The following is a 23,718-nucleotide window of genomic DNA, read 5'->3' as shown; positions in this document are numbered from 1 at the left end:
GGAAATATATCTGTCCCAGTTAGTGCAACAGCAGAATATAATAATTACAGTAACAGTGAACAGTAGTGATGGGGTGGGAGAGGGTTGTGCTGACATATTCAGGAGTCTGATGGCCTGTGGGTAGAAGTTATTTGAGAGTCTTTTAATCATTCATTTCAGCCTTCTGTACAGTTTACCTGAGGGCAAATGTGTGAACAGGCTGTGTTGTGGGTGTGTATTGTCTTACCAACCCTGCTACTGTAAAGTGATGTACTGTGCAGTTTTTTACCACATGCTTTCCTGAACAGTGTATATCTGTAGAAGTTCCTGAGGACTTTGTGCAATTTATTTAGAGTTTTTTTCAGTGGAAAAAAAATCACACTGATGGTGTAGAAGTCTGACAAAAACTGTATGTATCAAATATGATACACTAGGCATTAAGAGGTTAATACTTAATCAGTTCTCTCTTCTTAAATTCCCTGTCTATTCCCTGTCTAAGGCATTATAGTTAACTAATACTAAACAAAAAAAACTAAAGAATTAGTTAATTAAATAAAAGACTTTTGAAAAAAATATATAAAATCGAAACAGTTTTGTGAATTTGGAAAACTAAAATTAAATTAAATTAAATTAAAATGAGTAAATATCCTGAGTTTTATTTCTTGTTAGACTGGTAACAATTTTATTACAATACACCTAGTGAGGCTTTGATGAACATGTCTATTAAGACTTTGTGTACAACAGACTTGAACTACTTTCAAGAAGTTCTGTGTTTTTATTGTACTGCTTTTCCTAAATCTTGTCCCCAACATATGCTCTCCATACAATAATAAAGCATAAAAGATCAAAAAACTAATACTAAACCTTTTCACAACAATAAAAACTAAACTGAAATGAGAAAATCCACTCTGGAAACCAACTGACACTAGACTGAATAAAAAATAGTAGCTATTAAAAAAAAAATTACAAAAAACAAAACTATATTAAATCTAATACACACATACGCATGTAATGTATGTCAACTCTAATCACTTGTGGTATCTGAGAATGTCACTGTCCGCCCGCCCACAATTGAAATATCGCGAGATGATGTGTCGGAAGCTAACACCACGTGGGTTTGTGTAACATGTTAGGAAATACATTCAGTGCCCTTTAATGCGAAGGCAAAACTGCGTCTATGGCGGGATTGAAGGTAACATCAGAGACCGTGGACAACAGAGTTTGTCTGGCAGTTGCTTCAAAGCGTTGCAGCGATACTTGTGCTCCTGTTTGCTAGCTCGTTTTCTCTGCCTGGAAAGTAATATTACTGTAAAACACTCCAGGTCGTCTCTTCTCGTTTTACTGCGTAAACACAGGCATGCAATGAATGAGTTGTTATTGGGTTTATTTGCATTTACTATAAGAAAGCTAAACAAAGTCTGCTGTTTAAGTTTTTTAATGCGTATCTTGCATCTACTACTGACAGGGACCAAACCTGGCCTCGTAGACCAAAAAGAGAAACTAGTTATTTTTTACTAATAATACTTTATTTTTTTGTCCATTTGAAATGCATTTTCGTATTAAAACACACATGAGTGAGGTATGTGTTTGATACCACACATACTTTTATTTGTATTGTGTCTGTTTATTCAACCCCAGATTGTGTCATTGTAAACAGAGTGAGTAGTCGTATTGAACTCTTAGCAGTCTGGTCACATGATGTTTATCACTCTCTGTTCAACAGAAAAAGTTAAAAGAAGCCGTGAAGGTCATCAGCTCAGGTAGCCTCCTGTTTGCTTCCTACCTCACTGTGACTGGAGATGAGCGTTTCTATGCCAACCAGCTGATGCCTCTGCTGCAGCGGATTGTGGGGCCTGAGACAGCCCATGTGCTGGCAGTGAAGATGATAGGTTTGGGTCTGGTACCTCTGAACCGCTACCAGGACCCTGCGTCATTGGTAAGCATGTCACAGTGCTGCCTCTTCAGTGGGTTGCACGTGCTCCTGGACTTCTTTAAGGGTTTATTCTGTTTGTCTGCAGGAAGTCAACGTCCTTGGGTTAAAGTTCAAAAACCCGATTGGGATTGCGGCCGGCTTCGACAAGCACGGAGAAGCCGTTGATGGCTTGTATAAACTGGGCTTTGGCTTTGTTGAGGTGGGGACAGTTACTCCCAAACCTCAGGAGGGGAACCTGAAGCCACGCGTGTTTCGCCTCACTGCAGATAATGCAATAATCAACAGGTGAGGTTGGAAGTGCTGCACCACAGTTGGTGCTTTAAAAGGGCTGTTTTATGTCTTTAGGTTGATATACTTAGCTGAAAGTAAAAAGTGATTGCTCATGGTTCTGTGTGTGTTTTATGTCTAATAACCTTATCTTTAGTAGTAAATAGTCTGTAATCGACGGGATTTATGAAGGAGTTTTACAATTTTCACATTTTCTCATGGCTCTGCATTGTTGTATGTACTCTATAATCAGTTCACTCCTTTTTGCCTGTTAAAATATCGTTAAGGGCAGCATGGTGGCGCGATGGTTATTCTAAATCGCCCACAAGTGCAAATGGTAGTCTGTCTCTTTGTGTTAGGCTTCTGACAGACTACCAGTCTGTCCAGGGTACACCCCGCCTCTTGCTCTATGGGAAGTTGGATTGGCACCAGTCCCCCAACAATGCGGATTTGGATAGGTGGAAGAAAACAGATGGATGAATATCTTTGTAGAACTGTTAAGTTCGTTAAGTTCTATTTGTTACCATTCCTGATGCCCTCTTGGTTGGATTGCTCTTGAAAAAGAGATTTTAAATCTCAGTGAGACTTTTCTACCGGAAAAAAAAAGAATATATTAAATCTCTTTGCCGAACACTGATCGCAGCTTTTATCTTGTGACAGAAATGTTCTTTGTTGTTCAAAATGACAACATGTCGTTCATGAGAGATCATTTGCAACTGTTTAAACACAGACAACACTGCCACTGAGGGTGTGGGCAGTATTCTCCTGAATGGTAGGTGTCGTCAGTCGTCCAAAACCGCAGCATCAGTGCTGGTGTGTGACGTCTCTTTTGGCGTGCGCTTATGACAATGATGACGTCAACAGGTGTTGTATTTTTGATGCTGTTTTTGGCCAGTCGTTTACCTCACCACGGCCACGTCAAAGACACGAGCGTATGGTCATGTTGCTTTTTACCGCCATGTCAGTGAGTTTCCCAAATTATACAGAGGGCAATGATGCAACAGCTAGGAAAGAGAAAATCTTTTCTCTGCTTTTTTGACTTACATTAGTGCTGATGCTGAGGTTTTGTCTGTGTAGCGACACCTGTCATTCAGGACGATACAGCAGCAAGTATAGGACACTCAGCGCCAATATAAATAATATCACTGGCTTGTAAGTAACCTGTCAAACTCTTATGTAAATGCACATCACACTGACTGTTCACCAGAGGTGGGAAGTAACAAAGTGCAAATACTTAAGTAGAATTTTCAGGTATCTGTACTGTACTTGAGTATTTATTTTTCAGACAACTTACAGCTTGCGTGTAATTTTAATCACATATTGAATCTGTATTTGATGTGTTTTGCAGTAATTTGGTGAATTCACAGTAAAGCTCTGTGTTGGACTGGGCCACAGTGGTGCTCATGCTCACATTTAGGTTACATAGCAGAGATTAAATTGCATTTACAATGAGCATACTTACATTAATTCGTTGAATGAATTAAGTGAAGAAAGTCTGTACTTTTGCCACATCTGCTGTTCATATCCTTTAGTGCATTTGCCAGTCTAATCTGGAAGCAGAAGATGTTTGCTTGTAGAAAATACTAGAAAGGTAGAATGATGTCAAAAAGTAAGCCCAGATATTAGTTATACTGATACTTGCACTGGATGTTTGCAGGTCTGAGCATATACAACAAACAATCACTGGATTTTTTGCATCAAATTACATGTTTCTGAGATGATTATAGGTTTTTCTTACATAGGTAGAGATTTCATGCACTCCTGATTTCACAAAGATGTTTAATATGATCTCGAAATGTCAAAGGTCAGCTTGACTGTCACATCATCGTGTCTTGCACAAAATTACGTGCCATAACGAACCTATAGTTTTTTGACTGTATGTGACATTTGGTCAGTTAGTTACGTTCTTTCAAGTCTTTACTAAACAGGGTGTGTGTATCTGGACAGACATGATTTTAAGCTTCAGTTTGTCTGTTGGTACGTGCATAGAGTTTATGCCAGTGTTTTAACAGGTTTTTTTCCCCCCTCTGTGTCTAGATATGGATTCAACAGCTGTGGTTTGGCAGAAGTACACACGAGGCTGAAGGCCAGAGAAGAAACACAGCAAGGGCGAAGTAAAGGTTAGCAGATTCTCTGAAGTACTGTAAATGTGGCACCAGAGATTACATAGTTCACTTTCATTTAGATCTTACATACTTTTGTTTTTTTGGTGGCTTGTGATGTGGGATGTCAGCATTAAATTATGTATAAGGTTAAATATATTTTTAATGATCTTGACCTGTCCTCATCTTGTATTTTAATCACGCCTGCATACTTACTTAAAGCTCATTTAACACGTCAGCAGCGTGTGCCCCAGTTGAGTCATGTGCCTGATGATGCAACCTGTGTCTGTGTTTTCTGAACTTTCCTGTTTGTGTGTGTGTGCATATTTGTTTATAGCTGGCCTTCCCCTCGGCATCAACCTGGGGAAGAACAAGCTGTCACAGGATGCGGGGGCAGATTATCTGGAGGGTGTGAAAGTGCTGGGCCCGCTGGCTGACTACCTGGTGGTCAACGTTAGCAGCCCTAATACACCAGGTCTCCGGGATCTACAGGGCAAGGCTGAGCTTCGCCAGCTTCTGCACACAGTAGGACTACAGAAATGATAATTTAATTGCAAACACTGAGAAACACAAACAAATCCTCACTGGCATATTGGTGCAGTGATTAATGGAAGCATGCCATGTAATACAGTTTATAAGACAACAACATTTCTAAGAAGCAGTTCTAACAAGCCTGAAGTTGATAATTTGGTATGATCACCTCTATTCTTCAACATAACCTGTCTATCTTTACTAACCTGTAGACTACACTCTTGAAAAGTGACAATGAGGATGCTATTCAAGGCTTAAGTTATAATCCACAATCTCACTGCTAGATGCCACTAGGTCATATGTGCTGCTCTTTTAACGTAACAGTTTGTAGTTTTTTGTAACTTGAAGACAGTGCTTTAAATCTGACCTGTACCATGTGACAATTTTGCCTTTGTGTACTGAAAAATGCTTTCAGCAGTGATTTGTTTAGCTGATATTTGTATAATTGATAGTATTTCTCCCATGTTGGTTTTGCTTTAACGTCTACAGCTTCCCCAGCTGTAGTGTTCCCCCCACACCCACCACCACCCTCCTCCACCCCCACCCCCTCCAGTGAGAAGCAAATGCTGTTTTCCCTTGCAGCAAAAGGGGAAAATAAGTCAAGGACAGGGTTAATGAATGTCACAGAACTGCGACATCTGTGATAAAAGCTTCATGCCCCATCAGCACCAAATTTGAGTACTCATTGGCTTCACTGGTTCAGATTGGGTAGTGATGGGTAATAATGGAATTTTAAAAAAGGCATTTTTATAAACTCCCCATTAGGTTGACTGAAAACAATCAGAAAGGCATTCAAGTGGATTTGATGGGTATATGTTAGGTATTGAATGTAATAAAATCTGTTGCTCCAAAGTCTGTTTTCTGTACATCAGTTCTTGAACCCAGAGGCTGTATTTTTAGCCCTTCCTATTTCCAAGGCTTTAGATCTTATGCCACAGTAAACCATCTTTCTAGCTAGTCTCCAGTCTCTCCACCTCATCACCTGACACTTGCAGTATCTGCTCAGGTGCTGAAGGAACGTGACGCCCTGCAGGAACCGCGTAAACCTCCCGTCCTTGTGAAGATCGCTCCTGACCTGACTGCCCAAGACAAACAAGACATTGCTGATGTCATCACTGAGGTGGGAATCATTGTTATGTCTAAAGTAAAACACGCTTTATCTAAAAAAAAAACTAAAAAAAAACAGCCTTAACCCTGCATAAAACTTCACATGGCTCCCTTCCTCCTCTGTGCTCAGGTAACCTTGTCACTACTTCAGTAGGTTTTTGTGCTCATTGGAGCGGTGAGGAGTTGCACTTTAGTAGATGTGACATTGAGGACGGCACAGAAAGCGAATCACACTTTGTCTCTTTCTTTGTCACCGAGTATTTCACATCAGAGGTCACTCGCATACATACATCAGTTCTGCTGCTGTAGGTGCCGCCACCTGTGACACCTACTTTCTGTCTCTGCTTATGCTCTGTGTTTCCAGCTGGGAGTGGATGGTTTAATGGTGTCTAACACCACTGTGTCAAGGCCAGAGACACTTCAGGACCCAAATAAGTCTGAGGTTGGAGGGCTGAGTGGAGAACCTCTCAGAGACCTCTCTACTAGGACTGTCAGAGAAATGTACAACCTCACCAAAGGTACGGAGTTATGTCCATCTCCATCTCCCTCAGTATCGACTGAGTAAATCGACTCAGTAAATTTCCTGTATGTTGTTATTATTGTAGGTAAAATACCAATTATTGGGATTGGTGGTGTTGCTAGTGGGCAGGATGCGATGGATAAGATCCGTGCTGGTGCATCATTGGTTCAGCTCTACACTGCTTTGACCTATAAGGGTCCACCTGTAGTGATAAAGATAAAGCGAGAACTGGAACAGCTTCTTAAGTGAGTATGAAAATACCATTAAGGCCGAGTTCTCAAGTGAAAGGTTTAAGAATTTTTCTGGTGTTTTTTATAGTTTACTTTAAGAGTTGTTCTTGTTTAGGACACATTTTTCTTAGAACTATTGGATGTTGTTCCTACTGCTTATAAATTTCAATTTTAGTGTAGGGACACAAGAATTGTGACTTTCTGGGCTGATATGCAAGCTTGTAGAAACAGAATGGAGGCTTCAGGTACAACTTCACTTAGTTTGAAGGTGAACACAGAAGGAAAAATAAAGAATCTGAAGACGTTAAAGCTCCAGGAACACTTGTAGTATGAAGAAACACAAACTTGTGTGTTCTGTATTAACACCAATAAAGCTTTTATTCATACTATAAGTTTTGCTGAAGGTTTACACTCATTAGCCAATGTCCATGTTGAAATAAGAGTTTGGCGATACTTTATCGTTCACTCCTCGCTGTGTGTTTTAAAACCTCTTCATCCCCCTTTCTTTAAAGCCAGTGTAAATGCGTGTTAACATGATAACAGACATACAGCAGACATTAGATGACATCTTCTTTTGCCCACTAACTACTCCACTATCGGTCAGCCAGGCTGATATGGGCTAATACCGATATTTAGCAGCTAGGCCGGAGGATCCTTATTTATATATCAGGGCTCTAGACTAACTTTTTGCCACGGTTGTACTGGTGCGCCTAAATTTTTTTCTTAGGTGCACAAGCACAAAAGTTAGGCGCACCCAAATTTAACACAGCAGTTTTACATGTGAACTTTTTGTTTTTTGGGGGGGGGGGGGGGATTGCTGTCCATACAGACAATATTAATTTGTAAATGATTAACTAACAATCTTGTGCTTGTGCTTAAAGTGCTTTGGAACTCTTTGGCAATATTGCAGACAATGTTAAACTTAATCATCATCTCAGCCTCCTCTGACGACCTGTTTGCTGCTGCCTGCCGCTGAAAGGCAGTAGGGAGAGGGGACACTTGGGCAGTGCATTTATCACGATTTGAGATGGAAAACTGTTCTTGAAGTACACAGAGAGAGAGAGAGAGAGAGAGCTGTGCATGAAGTGTGATTTTTATCGTGGTGGAGGCAAAATAGCAAAAGTAAGAGGGAATTCATGACGATGTTAATCAAATGTGAAGCATAGTTTGTTGCTTCTTTTGCTGCTGGTTCAGTGAATTTTGGTTGGAGAGAGACAAAACCTGCAGCTCCGAATCTAGCGCAAAAAAGACGTAAACACAGCGCGGACCCGACGCATCAGAATCGGTGAGCTGTCGGCTTTCAGCCCCGATGCCCGTCCGTGTACGGCCGTCGGGTGAGAAAGCCGAGAAAGAGAAAGCTGATTCTGATGCGTCGGGTCCGCGCTCTGCATTTACGTCTTTGTGTGGAGTCCGTTTACCTGCTCTCATTTGCTGTTTGGTGGTTGTTGAAATAGTTTTGTGAGCTTTAACCTGAGATTCTGGCGTTTCTGGCAAAATACATTTATATTTAAAAGTCGATTCAGGATTTAATGAATCGATATCGCTTTATTCAAGCTACTCACCTCTCTCTATCCACCTGCCCTGCACTTTCAAACATACACACTAGTGATGTGTCGGTCGCGAACGAAATGGCTCTTAGAGCCGGATCTTTGACGTGAACGACGCGAGCCGGCTCCTTATCGCGAGCCGTGGGTTGTTTTTTTTCTTTCTCTCACTCTCTCTCTCGCATTTTTTTTCCGCTTCACTCCGCATGCGAGCCTTTTGCTTTGCGCTGGGCAGAGGGGGGAGGGGCGGTAGTTACACTCTCAGTAGCACAGGAACAGAGCAGGAGGGAAAGAGAAAGGGAGCCAGGGACAACAACATCACATTAGAAAGGTATAGTAATCATCCACAACTATTTTCACTTGCGGATGATAAAGGATTCAGAAAGTTTATTCATGCAGGCCCATATGACAGAGAATGTGCATCTTCTTTTTGTTTTCATATTTTAATTTATATTTAATTGTGTTGTGGTTTGCAGTGTTTTGTGTTGTTACACTTTAAATTTGTTTAAAAGGAAAAAGCTGAAAATTTAAAAAGTTAAAAGTTGAAATGTGAATAGTTGGTTTTTGTATTATATGATTTATTTATTACATTTTATGTGTAGTGAATAAATAAAAGTATATTTACAGTGGCCCCTAGAGACAAAGCATGTACAAACTTCAAAACACGTACGAACTCTGAAGCACGTAGAAACCCTGAAGCATGTACAAACCCTGAAGGACGTAAAAACTCCAAAACACGTAAAAACTCCAAAACACGTACAAACTCCAAAACACGTACAAACTCTGAAGCGCGTACAAACTCTGAAGCGCGTACAAAAGACAACAGAAGTGCTCCAGGATGCTAGGCGCAGTGTTGAGCTTTTGTTACCTAGTGGCTACACAAGCCAGCAAGTACCAACGACCTGATTTGGTGTGTGGTAGTAACAGGTAAATGAACATTTTTTTTTTTTTTATTATTTGAATATATATGAGTGCTTGTGTATAAATAAACAAACAATACACATATGCTTTCAATTGTGTAATTTAAGTGATCTAGGTAGCTCTGTTTTGGAAGTTCAGTTAACACTAGAAATGTGTTTTGGAGTTTGTACGTGCTTTGTCTCTAGGGGCCACCACATATATTTATATATAAACATATATAAATAAAACCACTTTTTTTTACATTAGTAATTCCTTTTTGCGCATAATTTTATATTATTGTTAATAATAAATTAATTAAAGCAACAAAACAACCTGAAGAGCCGGTTCGGAGACGAAAGAGCCGGCTCTTTGTAGTGAGCTGAGCCGAAAGAGCCGGTTGTCTAAAAAGAGCCGGAAATCCCATCACTAGTACACACGACTACATGAATATCTGGACCACGACCAATCAGAGAGGTCCCGCCCCTGACTATCTTTGATTGGTTTAGACCACGATAGGGGCATAATGTGTGTCTGCTGTTGACCACACGGAGACTTTCAGAGTTGCGGAGTATTTTTTTTTTTTTTTTTTTTTTGTGTGTGTGTGTGTGTTACTGGAACAGTTGGTCGATTAAGATTTTTTTTTAGTTGCACCATTGAAAAATTTGGTTGCATTTGTGACCAAATTGGTCGTACTCTAGAGCCCTGATATATGATTGTTTAAAGTCTGAGACAGCAGCAATCACCAGCCCCAAAAAACCTCCGTTTCATTGCATTTTCAGCAACCATTTAACCAGACTGTATCACTCCTCAGTTTAATCAGTACCTTTGTTGGCACACCTCACCAAGGCATGAAACAGCTGTGCCTAAAATCTTATCAAATAAGTTATTACAGGATACAAATTTGGAGCACAGGCTTCCATCAGTTTATTCCGGTGCATCAGTTGATTTGTCTTTTGCTTCTCAGGACAAATACTTATAATTCATCACTGTGTCTGCTTCCACAGAGATCAGGGTTTCAGCAATGTGTTCGAGGCAGTTGGAGCTGATCACAGGCAGAGCAGATGAGTCGACTCCTAAGCAGAGCCCACCTTGAGAGATGAGGGAATGTTAATGTAGCCCGCCGTGGCTCCTGAACTGTGGTGAATCCGGAGCATTTATTATCCGTCCATCTTGATTTCCAGGGTGGAGTAAATATTATGGTCTGAAATCACAGTAAAAACCAGTAAGTGAGTAATGATAAGTGTTTTATATTGTCATAAGTATTAAGAACCTGAGATCTGTACCTTGATTTCAGACATTCATCTTTGTTACAGTGTAACAGCAGTTGGCGTTTCTCACATGCAGACCTAAACCTTTCAAACCCCCCAACTAATTTTTAATGATGCAAACTTTTCTTCAGTGTGAAGAAAATCATTGTTTGTGATGCTGTAAACTGAAATGTGCACAGAGTATATGACCTTGAAACATATTTGTAATGATATTGCGTGAAAATAAAATCAAAGACTTTAAAGGCTCAGATACCATCAAGTCATTTATTTTGCTATGAAACATCACAGGAGCATCCTTGAAGGACTTGAAGGTCTACCATGAAACTTCTTTGTTCAAGTTACAAAGAAGAATGCCCTGAACCTGACAACATGCACCAAGTAAAACGGATAGTTTTGTTATTCATTTCCCTGCTCAGAGAATGTCGTGATTTTACTTCTAAGGGCAAACCTGAAATATTCACTAACAAATGAGCCACAAAGGCCGGTGTTCAGGAATCGCTGGGCTGATAAATTTTCAGAGCGCTCGTTTTGTTCTGGTGTATTCTGAATTTGAGAGTGCTTTGAAATGTTTGCAGGTGACGCATTAGAAACATTCTAGACTTCTTTGTGATTCAGTGTGTAAAAGGTACCAAGATCAAAACCTAACTTGTGTTCTGAAAGGTAACCACTATTGAAAGCCTGTGTTTATCACTATCCAGGGGATCCAATAAGCTGACTGTGTTGACTTCTCATGCTAACAAAAATGAAGTTTTACCTCATCTTAGAATCTGTTTTCAGTGCTGTGATGCTCCTCAAAGGATAAATATCTTTCAGTTTCCTTTAACAGCCTGCCTTTAGCCCTCAAGTAAAATAAGTACACCACTACATTTTGCATTTGGTCAGATCACCTGGTGCTAAAGAAGATGTTAAAATGGAAATAAAAGAAACATGATTTTCCCCAAAAGTACATTCTGTGCTTACTGTGCTTATTTATTTCATTTTTATGTCAATTTAAGATCTCAATAGCTGTAAAGTGTGTGTGTGTGTGTGTGTGTACATATGATGGGGATTGGAACTGACTTAATACATTGTTTTGGCATGTTTTATATAAATGTGGAGATATAGAGGTCTTAATAATGGAATAATTCATGCGGAACAGAAAAAAATGAAGGTGCAGCAACAATATAAAGGGTTCACGCTAGGAGGAACTGTGCATATATGTTTTATTATAGATCCATACATGAAGTATTTCTGATGATTGAAGTAGTTTCAGACATGAAAGGACTGAGTTTTCTGTGTTCTTGACAGCAACGCATGAAGCCCTTAAGTCATGCTCCTCTCAGCTGGACTCCCATTCCTCTCTGTTCTATTAGCGGTGTTGCATCATGGCCTCCCATTGGTGTCGGCTGCTACTTTTATAGTTATTATTGGATTTTCTCACTTATTGACACTTTGAGACGCCTTTCTATCCCGTCACAGTACTGCCTGTTAATCCCAGAATAGATGGCGGTCATTAGGTACAACCAGTGAAGCCAGAGTATCTGTGAGGATCAGCTGTGAGCTGCCAAGCGCCGCCTCCTTCCTTTCCTGAGGCTACTCTAGGTCCAGACTGGGTTTTATCCCATATGTGGTGTTAGAGGGGCAGGAGAGGCGAATCCTAGCCTCCAGACAAGCAAAACTTTAAAACTGATGGCCACTTACATGTACTCTTATAACTTTGATTGTAGCCAGGAGGCAGCACTTATCTGTCCCTGAGATGGTGTTTGTGCTGCGTTTTTTAAAATCTGAACACTAATAGGAAAGGCCAGGTACATCATCTTCAGCAAGGATTAACCAAATATTGTCTTTTGTAGCTAGTGTTGTTCACAAGGCCAATATGTGGATGTAGAGCTGAAGCATTTTTTTTTTTTTCTTCTACTCGATACTGCATGGATCGTACTATTCTCCGTGGAGGGCATGTCCTTGTAATAGGACAGCGAGGGGAAAAAAGGAAATTGCTGAATGAAAAAACAGTCAATTAGCACAAAGCGCTCATTCCGTCTTAAAATCTGTCTGCAAAAACATTTAAAGCTCTGCTAATGCGGTAGGACGCGTGGAAGAAGAGTTCCAAGGTTTACCATTTAGTAAAATTTCAGGGTTGCAGCTTTTTTCACTGGTGTAGAAAGCAAATCATTGTTTTTAAATGAAGTGCCTAAATGTCAGATTATTATGAAAAATGCCAAAGAGCACAAAGTAGTTTTCACAAATTGGCTGTTTTACATGATTTGATCAAACCCCAAAGCAGCTAGCTGTGTGTGTAAAATGGCTAAATGTCACACGAGAAAAAAATGTCATTACAAAAAATGTTTTATGAACTGTTAAACGAGTTGCCTGAAACTTTGTACAGATTTTAATGGTCCCCAAAGACGATGGTGCTGGCTTTTATCACTATTTCTCCAGCATCATTGTGAAGTTTTGGTAAATGTCTTCTACACATCGGGCTGATTGTCATTAACATCTGTGTGCTCAGAGTTGCTCAGATCTGCTGTAATGCTTCGTTACATAGATTCAACAAGCTCCCTCAGAGATTTTGCTCCACATTGGTGTGACTGGATCACACAGTTGCTGCAGATCTGTTAGCAGCATATCAGTGATACAAGTCTGCCATGGCATAACATCCCAAATTAGCTTTATTGGACTGAGATCTGGTGACTTTGGAGGTCATTTGAGTGAACTCAGTCATGTTAAAGAAACTAGTTTGAAGTGATTTGAGCTTTGTGACATGGTGTTTTATCCTTCTGGAAGTGGCCATCAGATGTTGAATACACATAAAGGAATAAACATGGTCAACAACAATACTCAGGTGGGCTGTGGCATTTGAGGAATGTGAAATTCAGGGTTTCAAAGTGTGCCAAGAAAATATCTTCCACATCATTACACCGCTACTGAACTGAACTGCTTTATCTGGCTGGATGGATCCATACTTTTGATATGTTTACACCAAATTCTCATACTGCTATCCGAATGTTTCAGCAGAACTGAAGAAATGTTGGCTGGTTGGAGGAGTCTCAATCTTCTGTTGTCCAGTTTTGGTAAACCTGTGTGAACTGTAGCCTCATTTTCCTGTTCTTAGCTGACAGACGTGACACTTGGTGTGGTCACGTCCGCTCCTTTAGCCGGTCTGCTTTAAATGTGTATAGTACAAAGATCCACTGTGGGGTGTTGCAGTTTGATGTTATGTCCAGTGAATGCCAGGCCAAGTCACCGGAACACATTTTATTATTATTATTATTATTAATATTAATATTCATTTATTTATTTTTACATTTAGGATGATGCAATCATAAAGATAACATTCTGTAAATGGGGAGGTAAGGCATTTCAGAGGGATATTTGTTATGTGGCAAAGCAGAAGAAACGCTGTTTAAATTAGAGGGACTCAGAGAGGGGAAATATAAGGACTGAAGGATTCAGTGTCTTCTGGGTCACTGGCCATCCACAAATGTTACAAAGATGATGTCAATGTCAGCGTGAACACAATTTAAAGTTTACCCTCAAAAGAACTATTTACATATTTTTTATGTACATGAAGACAAATGGTCTTTAATGGTTTGGCATTATTACAGCTTTATATGGTTAAATGATTACATTTGTTTTGTCCAATGTTTTTATTATATTTAAACCTTTTTATTTCTAACAGGTGCGTTATAGAAAAACATTAAAATATCACAACTGTCCATAAATACACACAATAAAGACGGTAAAGTTACCCAAACCAAATAAATTACATATATGAATAACTGCTGGAAGCTGTTGCTCTTGCCTCCTTCCTGTTTATGCTGTTGTGGGTTGATTTGAGTATAATCTTTATCCAAAGCATTTCTCTCTCTGTATTTAGATTTTATATAATACATTTGTTGGGAATCAAATAGAGTGGAATTATGTGAACCATTGCAACACGCTTTTTTTTTTCTTTTTTCTTTTTGTCTCTCTTCCCCCCCCCCCCCTTTTTTTTTTTTGAACCCATATTCCTATATGATTCAAAAGGTAAGCATTGTCATCCAGAAAGCCGCATAGCAGCCTGGAGTACGTGAAATGACATTTCCTTTAACAAGGCACAGAAAGATTGTTGGTGGAAGGCGAGGATCCACATAACATCATGTTTAACTGTGAAGCGTGTCACTGTGAAGCATCAGTCTGAAGCTTCTAAGAGTCAACATAAGAATGAACTGTGAAGAAGTCTCAAGAGAAGCCCTGCCTTGGACTGCCAAACGTTGGAGATCGAAACAGCCTTCTTTTGAGGGCCATGACTGCTAACACAGAGGAAATATGAACACTGGAATCACTTCAGAGCAAAAGCATCAAAGCCCTGCAGAGGCCCACGCCTAAGCTCAGGCTTAAATCACTCTGAAATCCACTGAGATTGCTTGAAAACAGCTTTTTCACAGATGATTTTCAGGCATCCTGATTTAGCCAAGCCACATCTGTGAGAACCCCCCTCTCCAAGTCTACATGTAGATGTATGCATTTTAAGTCCAAATAGGATTTGCACCCAAAGGCGCTTCTTATGTAGCTACACGGTACCATAACATTTGTGTTCTCATTGACCATATACAGTTCAGTGTGTGTGTGTAATCTGTATGTAAACATCATGTGGGAATGTGAAGGTGTGCAACATCTCAATGATACACAGAACTGAAAGCAAGAGAGCACTTCTAGCATCAAGAATAACTCATTACACTTGACTGTGATTTTCATTTATTTGTTTAAGTGCATGTAGGAAAAAATACCATTATTTGTTACAACATGTTCCCCACATCTTCAGGAGCACTTTCTAATAACAAAGTAAACCTGCTAACCTAACAGATGCAAACTTGTTGCAGCTAGCAAGGTTTGAGGCTAGCATGCACCTACTAATATTAAAATTATATATATGTATATATATATATATATATATATATATATCAAAAAACAAAGAAAAAAACAACAACAGAGAAACGTGAAGCTATCAATAGAAAGTAAGGTGGATGTAAAGCAGCCGTGATTACGTAACTTGGATTGCTGCAGGTGCTGTCTGAGGTGTTTGTTTTCCATAACAAGCAGGACGAATGACAGGTGAGAGCGTGTCAGGTCAGGTCAAACAAATAAGGAACATGTTCTTCTCAAATCCTGCTGGTGATGTAATCTCAGCTGGATATTTGTATTGAGATATTTTTAAGCCGAGCGTGACTTATCAAAGTTACATTTGCAGAAGGATTCACCGAAGGTTTACACATTTTATAGATATTAGTTGTTTATTATCTTTTGGTTAGTTTATTACCTTGTTAAATCATGCGTGTGTTGTTGCATTGGTAGCCAATCCAGTCACAAGAGTATTTTCTAGAATATATACCTTTCAAATGAACAGAGACCAAATTAGCACTTAGAAATTTAATCTAAGTGCTTTTAATCTTCATATAAATATTAAAAATGAGTATTAGTATATTGTAGGATGGTGTCTGATTCAGGAAAAGTCTCTGACCTATGTTATCCGCAGTATTTATTCATTACGCAGTTCTCAGTATAGGAGGCATCTTTTTTGATGTCCACAGTGGGCACCAGCATTACCACACCCTCCTCGTCTTTCATACTTCATTGCATTTCATGCAAACAAGAGCTTTGTAGCAAGGGTGTTTCCAGGATTTTTACTTTTTTTGTTTTTATGGCGTGCCACAGGAGAAAATGCATATAAATACCAAATAAATGAACAATCAGACACTGCTGAGGAACATCTGCAAGGTGATGGAGATAACAACTCCAATTTAGTGTCATTGGATACAAAACACATGTTGTATTAAAGGAAGGGTGGAAAAGGAAGATGATGGCGTGAGCTATTTAAGACCTTTGTTCATTTTGAACTTGAATGCTGCACATTCGCACTGCAGCGTGACTGAAGAATAAAGACAAGTGTCCTTCTGGAGATGGCTGTTATGAAAGCTGGTGAAGCCTCTGGCTACAGGAAGTCACAGGTGTGGTGGAGGCAGAGAGAGCTATAAATCACACACCACCCTGCCCAAACCGATTACAGCTGATGGGAGGGTGTCTATACATACAAAAAAAAAAAAAAAACCCTAGAGAGGCAGGAGGGAGATACAGCCCTGTTAGATGATCTAATTTGCATGAAATGTATGTTATATGGGTGCACTTTGCTTTGTACTACCAAAGTTATTTTGACACAGGTTTAGTATTTTTATATAAATGTTATAGCTTAGAAAATGCCTTACAATAGCTTGCAATCAGCAGCAGTTTGACTTGAAAGTGTTATCATGCCAAAGTTGATGAGAACAATTCTAAGACCTTTGAAGAATTCAGGTTTTTCAGGACTGATGCACACTTGCAATATTTATAGTATAGTTTCAGGTGCTGCACATCTCGTATCTTCACACCATAGACAATTGCCTTCAGATGACCCCAAAGATGAAAGTCTAAGGGGGTCAGATCGGGAGACCTTGGGGGCCATTCAACTGGCCCACGACGACTAATCCACTTTCCAGGAAACTGTTCATCTAGGAATGCTTGGACCTGGCACCCATAATGTGGTGGTGCACCATCTTGCTGGAAAAACTCAGGGAACGTGCCAGCATCAGTGCATAAAGAGGAAAACACATCATCATGTAGCAATTTCAAATATCCAGTGGCCTTGAGGTTTCCATTGATGAAGAATGGACCCACTATCGTTGTACCCCATATACCACACCAAACCATCACTTTTGTTGTTCCAACAGTCTTGGAGGGATCCATCCAATGTGGGTTAGTGTCAGACCAATAGCGGTGGTTTTGTTTGTTAACTTCACCATTTACATAAAAGTTTGCCTCATCACTGAACAAAATCTTCTGTGTGAACTGAGGGTCCTGTTCCAATTTTTGTTTTGCCTGTTCTGCAAATTCTGTGCGCCGATCTGGGTCATCCTCGTTGAGATGCTGCAGTAGCTGGAGTTTGTAAGGGTGCCATTTGTGAGTAGCTAATATCCGCCGAAGGGATGTTCGACTAATGCCACTCTCCAGTGACATGCGGCGAGTGCTACGCTGTGGGCTCTTGCTGAATGAAGCTAGGACAGCCACTGATGTTTCTTCATTAGTCACAGTTTTCTTGCGTCCACATTTTGGCAAATCCAACACTGAACCAGTTTCACGAAACTTAGCAAGCAGTTTGCTAACTGTAGCGTGGGAGATGGGTGGTCTCGTAGGGTGTCTTGCATTGAAATCTGCTGCAATGACCCGGTTACTGCGTTCACCAGATATCAACACAATTTCGATCCGCTCCTCACGTGTTAACCTCTTCGACATGTCAATGGCTGTGAACAAAGAGAAACTTGTAAATAACTCATGAAAGAATAAAGTTACGTTGAAACCAAGCACACCATTGTTTTTCTTGTGACATTACCAATAAGTTTGATGTGTCACATGGCCCTCTTCCTATTGAAAAAACAAAAGTTGTATCCAAGATGGCCGACTTCTAAATGGCCACCATGGTCACCACCCATCTTGAGGAGTTTGCCCCCTCACATATACTAATGTGCCACAAACAGGACTTTAATAATACCAACCATTCCCATTTTATTACGGTGTATCCATATAAATGGCCCACCCTGTATATTGTCATGATCCTGGGTCTTTTGACCCAGCGTTTTGTGTTTTCTATTATTGTGATGTATTTTGGTTCTGGTTTTCTATTTCTTTGGGTTTTGGTCCTGTTCTTCCTCAGTTTAGTGTTTAGTCTTTTCTGCCTGTGTATTCCTGTGTCAAGTCCGTGTTTCTTAGTCTGTGTCTTTGCATGTGTGAGTTCCTGTTTTATTTTGTAGGTCTGTGTCTCTCGTCAGTGTTTCTAGTTTCACTCCCCTTCTCTCGTTATGTCCAATTATTCCCAGCCGTGCCTCCCTCCTGTTTCCCATTCCCTAATTGCCCTGTGTGTATTTAAGCCCTGTGTTTTCTCGTGTGCATTGCTGGTTCGTCTGCGTATCTTCCTCCGTCGTCTCTGGTTGTCTCTCCATGTCTCCCTGCATCTCCGTGTGTGTCTCTAGGTTTCTGGTTTGTTTTCCATGCTTAGTTTTTCCCAGTTTAGGTTTTACTCAGTTCTTTTTTTGCCACCCTCGCCTTTTTGTATATTCACCCTCCATTAATAAAGCTCCCTCACTTCAGTAATGTCTGCATCCCGGGTCCTTTAATAATTTACACACGGCTTGCCCCGCAATCCGTGACAGCACGAACCAGCCACTATGGATCCTGCCGAGTTACCCGGGGAGAGCGATTTGGCACGAGTCCAACGCCTGGTCGAGTGGATAACCCACACTTCAAAAACTAGAGCAAAGATTGTGGGGATAAATGCTATTGAGGCGATCCTCGAGGGAAATTCCTATCTCCGCCAGGTCAGAGGATGTCTGGATTTAATAGCCAATTTGCATAAAGCCCGGGAGGCGGTGCAAGCTCGGGAATCCACAGACTTTGTCCAGCAGCAGCGGACTACGACCGCCCCGGAGCAGTCGCGTCAGCTTCTCCTGCCGGAGGTTTTGCCCGGCCCGCCGGAGCTGTCTGCAGGGAGGAAGCGACGATCGCACTGCCGGCGCGTCACCCCACAGCCGGATGTGCTCAGCTAGCTGCCCAGCAGCCTTCGGCTCAGCTAGCTGCCCAGCAGCCTTCGGCTCAGCTAGCTGCCCAGCAGCCTTCGGCTCAGCTAGCTGCCCAGCAGCCTTCGGCTCAGCTAACTGTCCAGCAGTCTTCAGTGTCAGCTGCTCACTCGCCCTTAACTCAGTCTCCAGTGTCCCCACTACCCGTAGCACAGTCTCTAGTGTCCCCGCTACCCGTAGCACAGTCTCTAGTGTCCCCGCTACCCGTAGCTCAGGCTCCAGTGTCCCCGCTACCCGTAGCACAGTCTCTAGTGTCCCCGCTACCCGTAGCACAGTCTCTAGTGTCCCCGCTACCCGTAGCTCAGTCTCTAGTGTCCCCGCTACCCGTAGCACAGTCTCTAGTGTCCCCGCTACCCGTAGCTCAGGCTCCAGTGTCCCCGCTACCCGTAGCTCAGGCTGCAGTGTCCCCGCTACCCGTAGCTCAGGCTGCAGTGTCCCCGCTACCCGTAGCTCAGGCTCCAGTGTCACCGCTACCCGTAGCTCAGGCTCCAGTGTCACCGCTAGCTCAGTCACTCATTCTGTCACCAGTCTCACTCATTCATTCTACGCAGGGAGAAATTCTAATTTCAACCCAGGGTGTTTCTCACGATTTAGCTGCTTTTGGCACAGTTATCCACTCCAGGGCTTCCCCAGAGGCTAGGTCTCAGCCCCAGCTGATTCTGGACCCCTGAAGGTTAAGCAGCCCCCTGAGAACTGCACTGTGTTAGTGCTGCCTAGGCAGAGTCAATGCCCTGAGCAGCTTCAATCACCTTCGTGTCTGCCAGAGGACTCCATGCCTGCTGGCCTTGTGATAGCCTCCGCTGGAGGGTCCGAGGGACCTCGCCGGCCTTCGTCTCCTGTCTCCGCTGGAGATCCGAGGGACCGCTCCCGCCTTCGTCTCCTGTCTTCGCTGGAGGGTCCGAGGGATCTGTCCAGCCTGCAGCGCCACCACCTGCGGCTTCCACGCTGTAGCCTGCAGCGCCACCACCTGCGGCTTCCACGCCGTCACCTACAGTGTCTACATCCTCGTCTGGTCCAGCCTCTGTGTCTACATCCTCGTCTGGTCCAGCCTCTGTGTCTTCATCCTCGTCTGGTCAAGCCTCTGTGTCTTCATCCTCGTCTGGTACAGCCTCTGTGTCTTCATCCTCGTCTGGTACAGCCTCTGTGTCTTCATCCTCGTCTGGTACAGCCTCTGTGTCTTCATCCTCGTCTGGTCCAGCCTCTGTGTCTTCAACCTCGTCTGGTCCAGCCTCTGTGTCTTCAACCACGCCTGCAGCGTCAGCATCAGCTTCATCCTCGCCTGCAGCGTCAGCATCAGCTTCATCCTCGCCTGCAGCGTCAGCATCAGCTTCATCCTCGCCTGCAGCGTCAGCATCAGCTTCATCCTCGCCTGCAGCGTCAGCATCAGCTTCATCCTCGCCTGCAGCGTCAGCATCAGCTTCATCCTCGCCTGCAGCGTCAGCATGAGCAACATCCTCGCCTGCAGCGTCAGCAACATCCTCGCTTGCAGCGTCAGCATCAGCAACATCCTCGTCTGCAGCGTCAGCATCAGCAACATCCTCGCCTGCAGCGTCAGCATCAGCAACATCCTCGCCTGCAGCGTCAGCATCAGCTTCATCCTCGCCTGCAGCGTCAGCATCAGCTTCATCCACGCCTGCAGCGTCAGGTCCTGCCTTGTCTGGTCCTGTGGTTGACTCGCCACTTCCTCGTCCACACCTAGCACGGCCGGCTTTTCCTCAACATCACCGGCCACTTTCCAGGCCACTGGCTGGGCGTCATTGCCGTCGTGGGCGACCTCCGGATCACTTTCGCCTGCGGCGCCATCGCTGCCTTCTGCCCGGTCGGCCTCTGGATCTCCTTCGCCTGAGTCGCCGCCGTTGCCTTCCGCACGGTCGGCCTCCGGACCAGCTCTGTCACCTGCGTCACTACCACTTTTCACGTGGTCGGCCTCTTGACTTACTCTATGAACTGTTGAGCCGCCATCCGCTGGGCCGTCCCCCTGAACTGGTCTGTTTTGGACTCCTGTGCTGCTGGCCTCCTGGTCAGCTCCCTGAACTGGTTTTGGACTTCGAACTTTTGGGCCGGCGACCTCCGGGTCGACCCCCTGAAATGGACTGTTTTGGACCCCTGTGTTGCTGGCCTCCCGCTCGGCCACCTGAACTGAGTTGTGTTGAACTGTTGTGCCGCTGGCTCTGTGCCAGCCCCCTGAACTGTGTTTGGACTGTTTTCTTGGGCTCCAGTGTTTCCTGTGGACTACTTTTGTTTTCCGTTTTGAGCCCTCCGTCCTGGACCCCCACCGCCTGCCCTGGTCGGGTTGTTTTCTGTTTTGGGACATTTTTTGGTTTTCTTGTGTTGGGCTGTCTGGGGCCAGCCCTTGAGGGGGGGGTACTGTCATGATCCTGGGTCTTTTGACCCAGCGTTTTGTGTTTTCTATTATTGTGATGTATTTTGGTTCTGGTTTTCTATTTCTTTGGGTTTTGGTTCTGTTCTTCCTCAGTTTAGTGTTTAGTCTTTTCTGCCTGTGTATTCCTGTGTTAAGTCCGTGTTTCTTAGTCTGTGTCTTTGCATGTGTGAGTTCCTGTTTTATTTTGTAGGTCTGTGTCTCTCGTCAGTGTTTCTAGTTTCACTCCCCTTCTCTCGTTATGTCCAATTATTCCCAGCCGTGCCTCCCTCCTGTTTCCCATTCCCTGATTGCCCTGTGTGTATTTAAGCCCTGTGTTTTCTCGTGTGCGTTGCTGGTTCGTCTGCGTATCTTCCTCCGTCGTCTCTGGTTGTCTCTCCATGTCTCCCTGCATCTCCATGTGTGTCTCTAGGTTTCTGGTTTGTTTTCCATGCTTAGTTTTTCCCAGTTTGGGTTTTACTCAGTTCTGTCGCCTTTTTGTATATTCACCCTCCATTAATAAAGCTCCCTCACTTCAGTAATGTCTGCATCCCGGGTCCTTTAATAATTTACACACAGCTTGCCCCGCAATCCGTCCCTGTGGTAATCGGAGCACTAGGTGCGGTGACTCCCAAGCTAGGCAAGTGGCTTTAGCAGATCCCAGGAACAACATCGGAGATCTCTGTCCAGAAGAGTGCAGTCCTAGGAACAGCTAAGATACTGTGCAGCACCCTCAAGCTCCCAGGGCTTGGTAGTTGCCAGGAGAACTTGTCTGACTGTCTTGTGCCAGATGTAAAGTTTGGTGGAGGGGAGATTATGGTGTTGGGGTGTTTTCCAGGAGCTGGGCTTGGCCCCTTAGTTACATTGAAACTCTTAATGCTTCAGCATACCAAAACATTTTGGAAAATCTCATGCTTCCAACTTTGTGGGAACATTTTGTGGATGGCTCCTTCCTGTTCCCACACAACAGCGCACCAGTGCACAACGACATGGATGAACTTGACTGCACAGAGTCCCCAACTCAACCAAACAGAACACCTTTGGGAGGAATTAGAGCAGAAATTGTGAGCCAGACCTTCTCGTCCAACATAAATTACTGACCTCATGAATGTGCTTCTGGAAGAATGGTCAGAAATTCCCAGAAACACACTCCTAAACCTTGATATGGTTATAGCTGCAAAAGGTGAATTAAGATAATCCTGCTGCAATACAGTACATATATTGCTGCAATCTAAATAGAGTTAATTTGTTTACATTTCCTATTAATGACTGGTTCAATACACACAGAATATTGAAGGTATTGAAGCAAAAGAGCAAAGGACCCTGTTCCGATTTTTCCTAGATTGTGTGACTTCTCTGCTTCTATTTTTAATCTTGTCCTACAGTTGTTTTACATAACTCCCACTTCCAAAACAGTAAGTAAACAGCCACTCACTCTCAGCCATGCTGTATAGCCATATGGGACTTCAGTTCTCATTAGCCCAGGACAGCATAAAACAAGTTGGCTGAAAGGCATCAGAGATAACTGCCATTCAGTAAATATGCACACTAGGTGCACTGGAATCAATCAAAGTGAGACATAGAGAAACTAACTGTAGTGTTTTACTGCAGTGTAACTAGTAATAAAATTTATATTTTTAAGCAGATGCGAACAATGATTAATATTTAAAAGGCATGAAACTTTTGAAGTTCATATAGTACTTTTCACTTGAAAACTGATCACGTCATGAGCAGCAGATGTTGTCTTTCCAGCGCACCTTCTTCAAACAGGGTAAAACCTCTGTGTTAAATATTACAGGGCACCCTCTCTGCACGAGGACAGGCTGCAGTGACAGGAACACTCAAGTTAAGTGCACTAGTGAGTTCACTGAGGAGACTGGATGAACTGTGCAGGTTTGTGTATTTATAGCTGACAACATAAGCGGGGAGTCCAGGAAGACTAAAGGTCTGTGCATACGTCCGCTGGCAGGTCAGCTCACCGGGGCCACACCGTGATTATGGATGAATAATCTAGCTGACATATCAGCATGATGTGTGACTGAGCAGCATGGATGGGTGGTGATGGCGCTGGGGTTTTGTTTGGGCTCTTAAAGGATATTTTGCTCTTTCTGACACTGCATGAATGATTACTTTAATAATGCCAACCTTACACTTTTCCAATTTTCCCTTCAAGCTGTATGCAGCACTTCACAAACATTGCCAATAAACCATTAAACAGGGAAGCTGTTCACTTTCCAGAGCATGTAAATTACATATGAGAGATGGCAGGCAATCAGATCGGGATAAGGACCAATTATCTCTCTGCAGCTGAGTGAATAGTTGAACTCCCAAACCTCACTATAGCACTCCCCATGATA

The 23,718-nt window shown here is 42.7% G+C and overlaps 1 protein-coding gene across 1 annotated transcript; it reads left to right on the top strand.

Moving 5' to 3' along the window:
- The first annotated feature begins 1,067 nt into the window (after window positions 1–1,067).
- On the top strand, window positions 1,068–10,623 carry dhodh (dihydroorotate dehydrogenase). The gene is made up of 9 exons (XM_063492684.1): window positions 1,068–1,171; window positions 1,703–1,915; window positions 1,998–2,197; window positions 4,217–4,299; window positions 4,619–4,806; window positions 5,819–5,932; window positions 6,284–6,437; window positions 6,525–6,684; window positions 10,118–10,623. Exons 1-9 carry the CDS (start codon window positions 1,157–1,159, stop codon window positions 10,176–10,178), a joined length of 1,188 nt encoding a protein of 395 aa, XP_063348754.1. The 5' UTR covers window positions 1,068–1,156; the 3' UTR covers window positions 10,179–10,623.
- Window positions 10,624–23,718: the final 13,095 nt, after the last annotated feature.

This window comes from Pelmatolapia mariae, linkage group LG1, assembly GCF_036321145.2.
Source record: "Pelmatolapia mariae isolate MD_Pm_ZW linkage group LG1, Pm_UMD_F_2, whole genome shotgun sequence".
In the NCBI taxonomy this organism is placed as follows: Eukaryota; Metazoa; Chordata; class Actinopteri; order Cichliformes; family Cichlidae; genus Pelmatolapia; species Pelmatolapia mariae.
The sequence above is the reverse complement of the archived record's forward strand: the minus strand, read 5'-3'. Positions and strand labels throughout refer to the sequence as shown.

Bases quoted from the DNA above. Each gene is read 5' to 3' on its own strand.
- dhodh (XM_063492684.1), top strand. The intron at 1,916-1,997 runs GTAAGCATGTCA...GTTTGTCTGCAG, and splicing joins ACCAGGACCCTGCGTCATTG to GAAGTCAACGTCCTTGGGTT. The intron at 4,300-4,618 runs GTTAGCAGATTC...ATTTGTTTATAG, and splicing joins ACAGCAAGGGCGAAGTAAAG to CTGGCCTTCCCCTCGGCATC.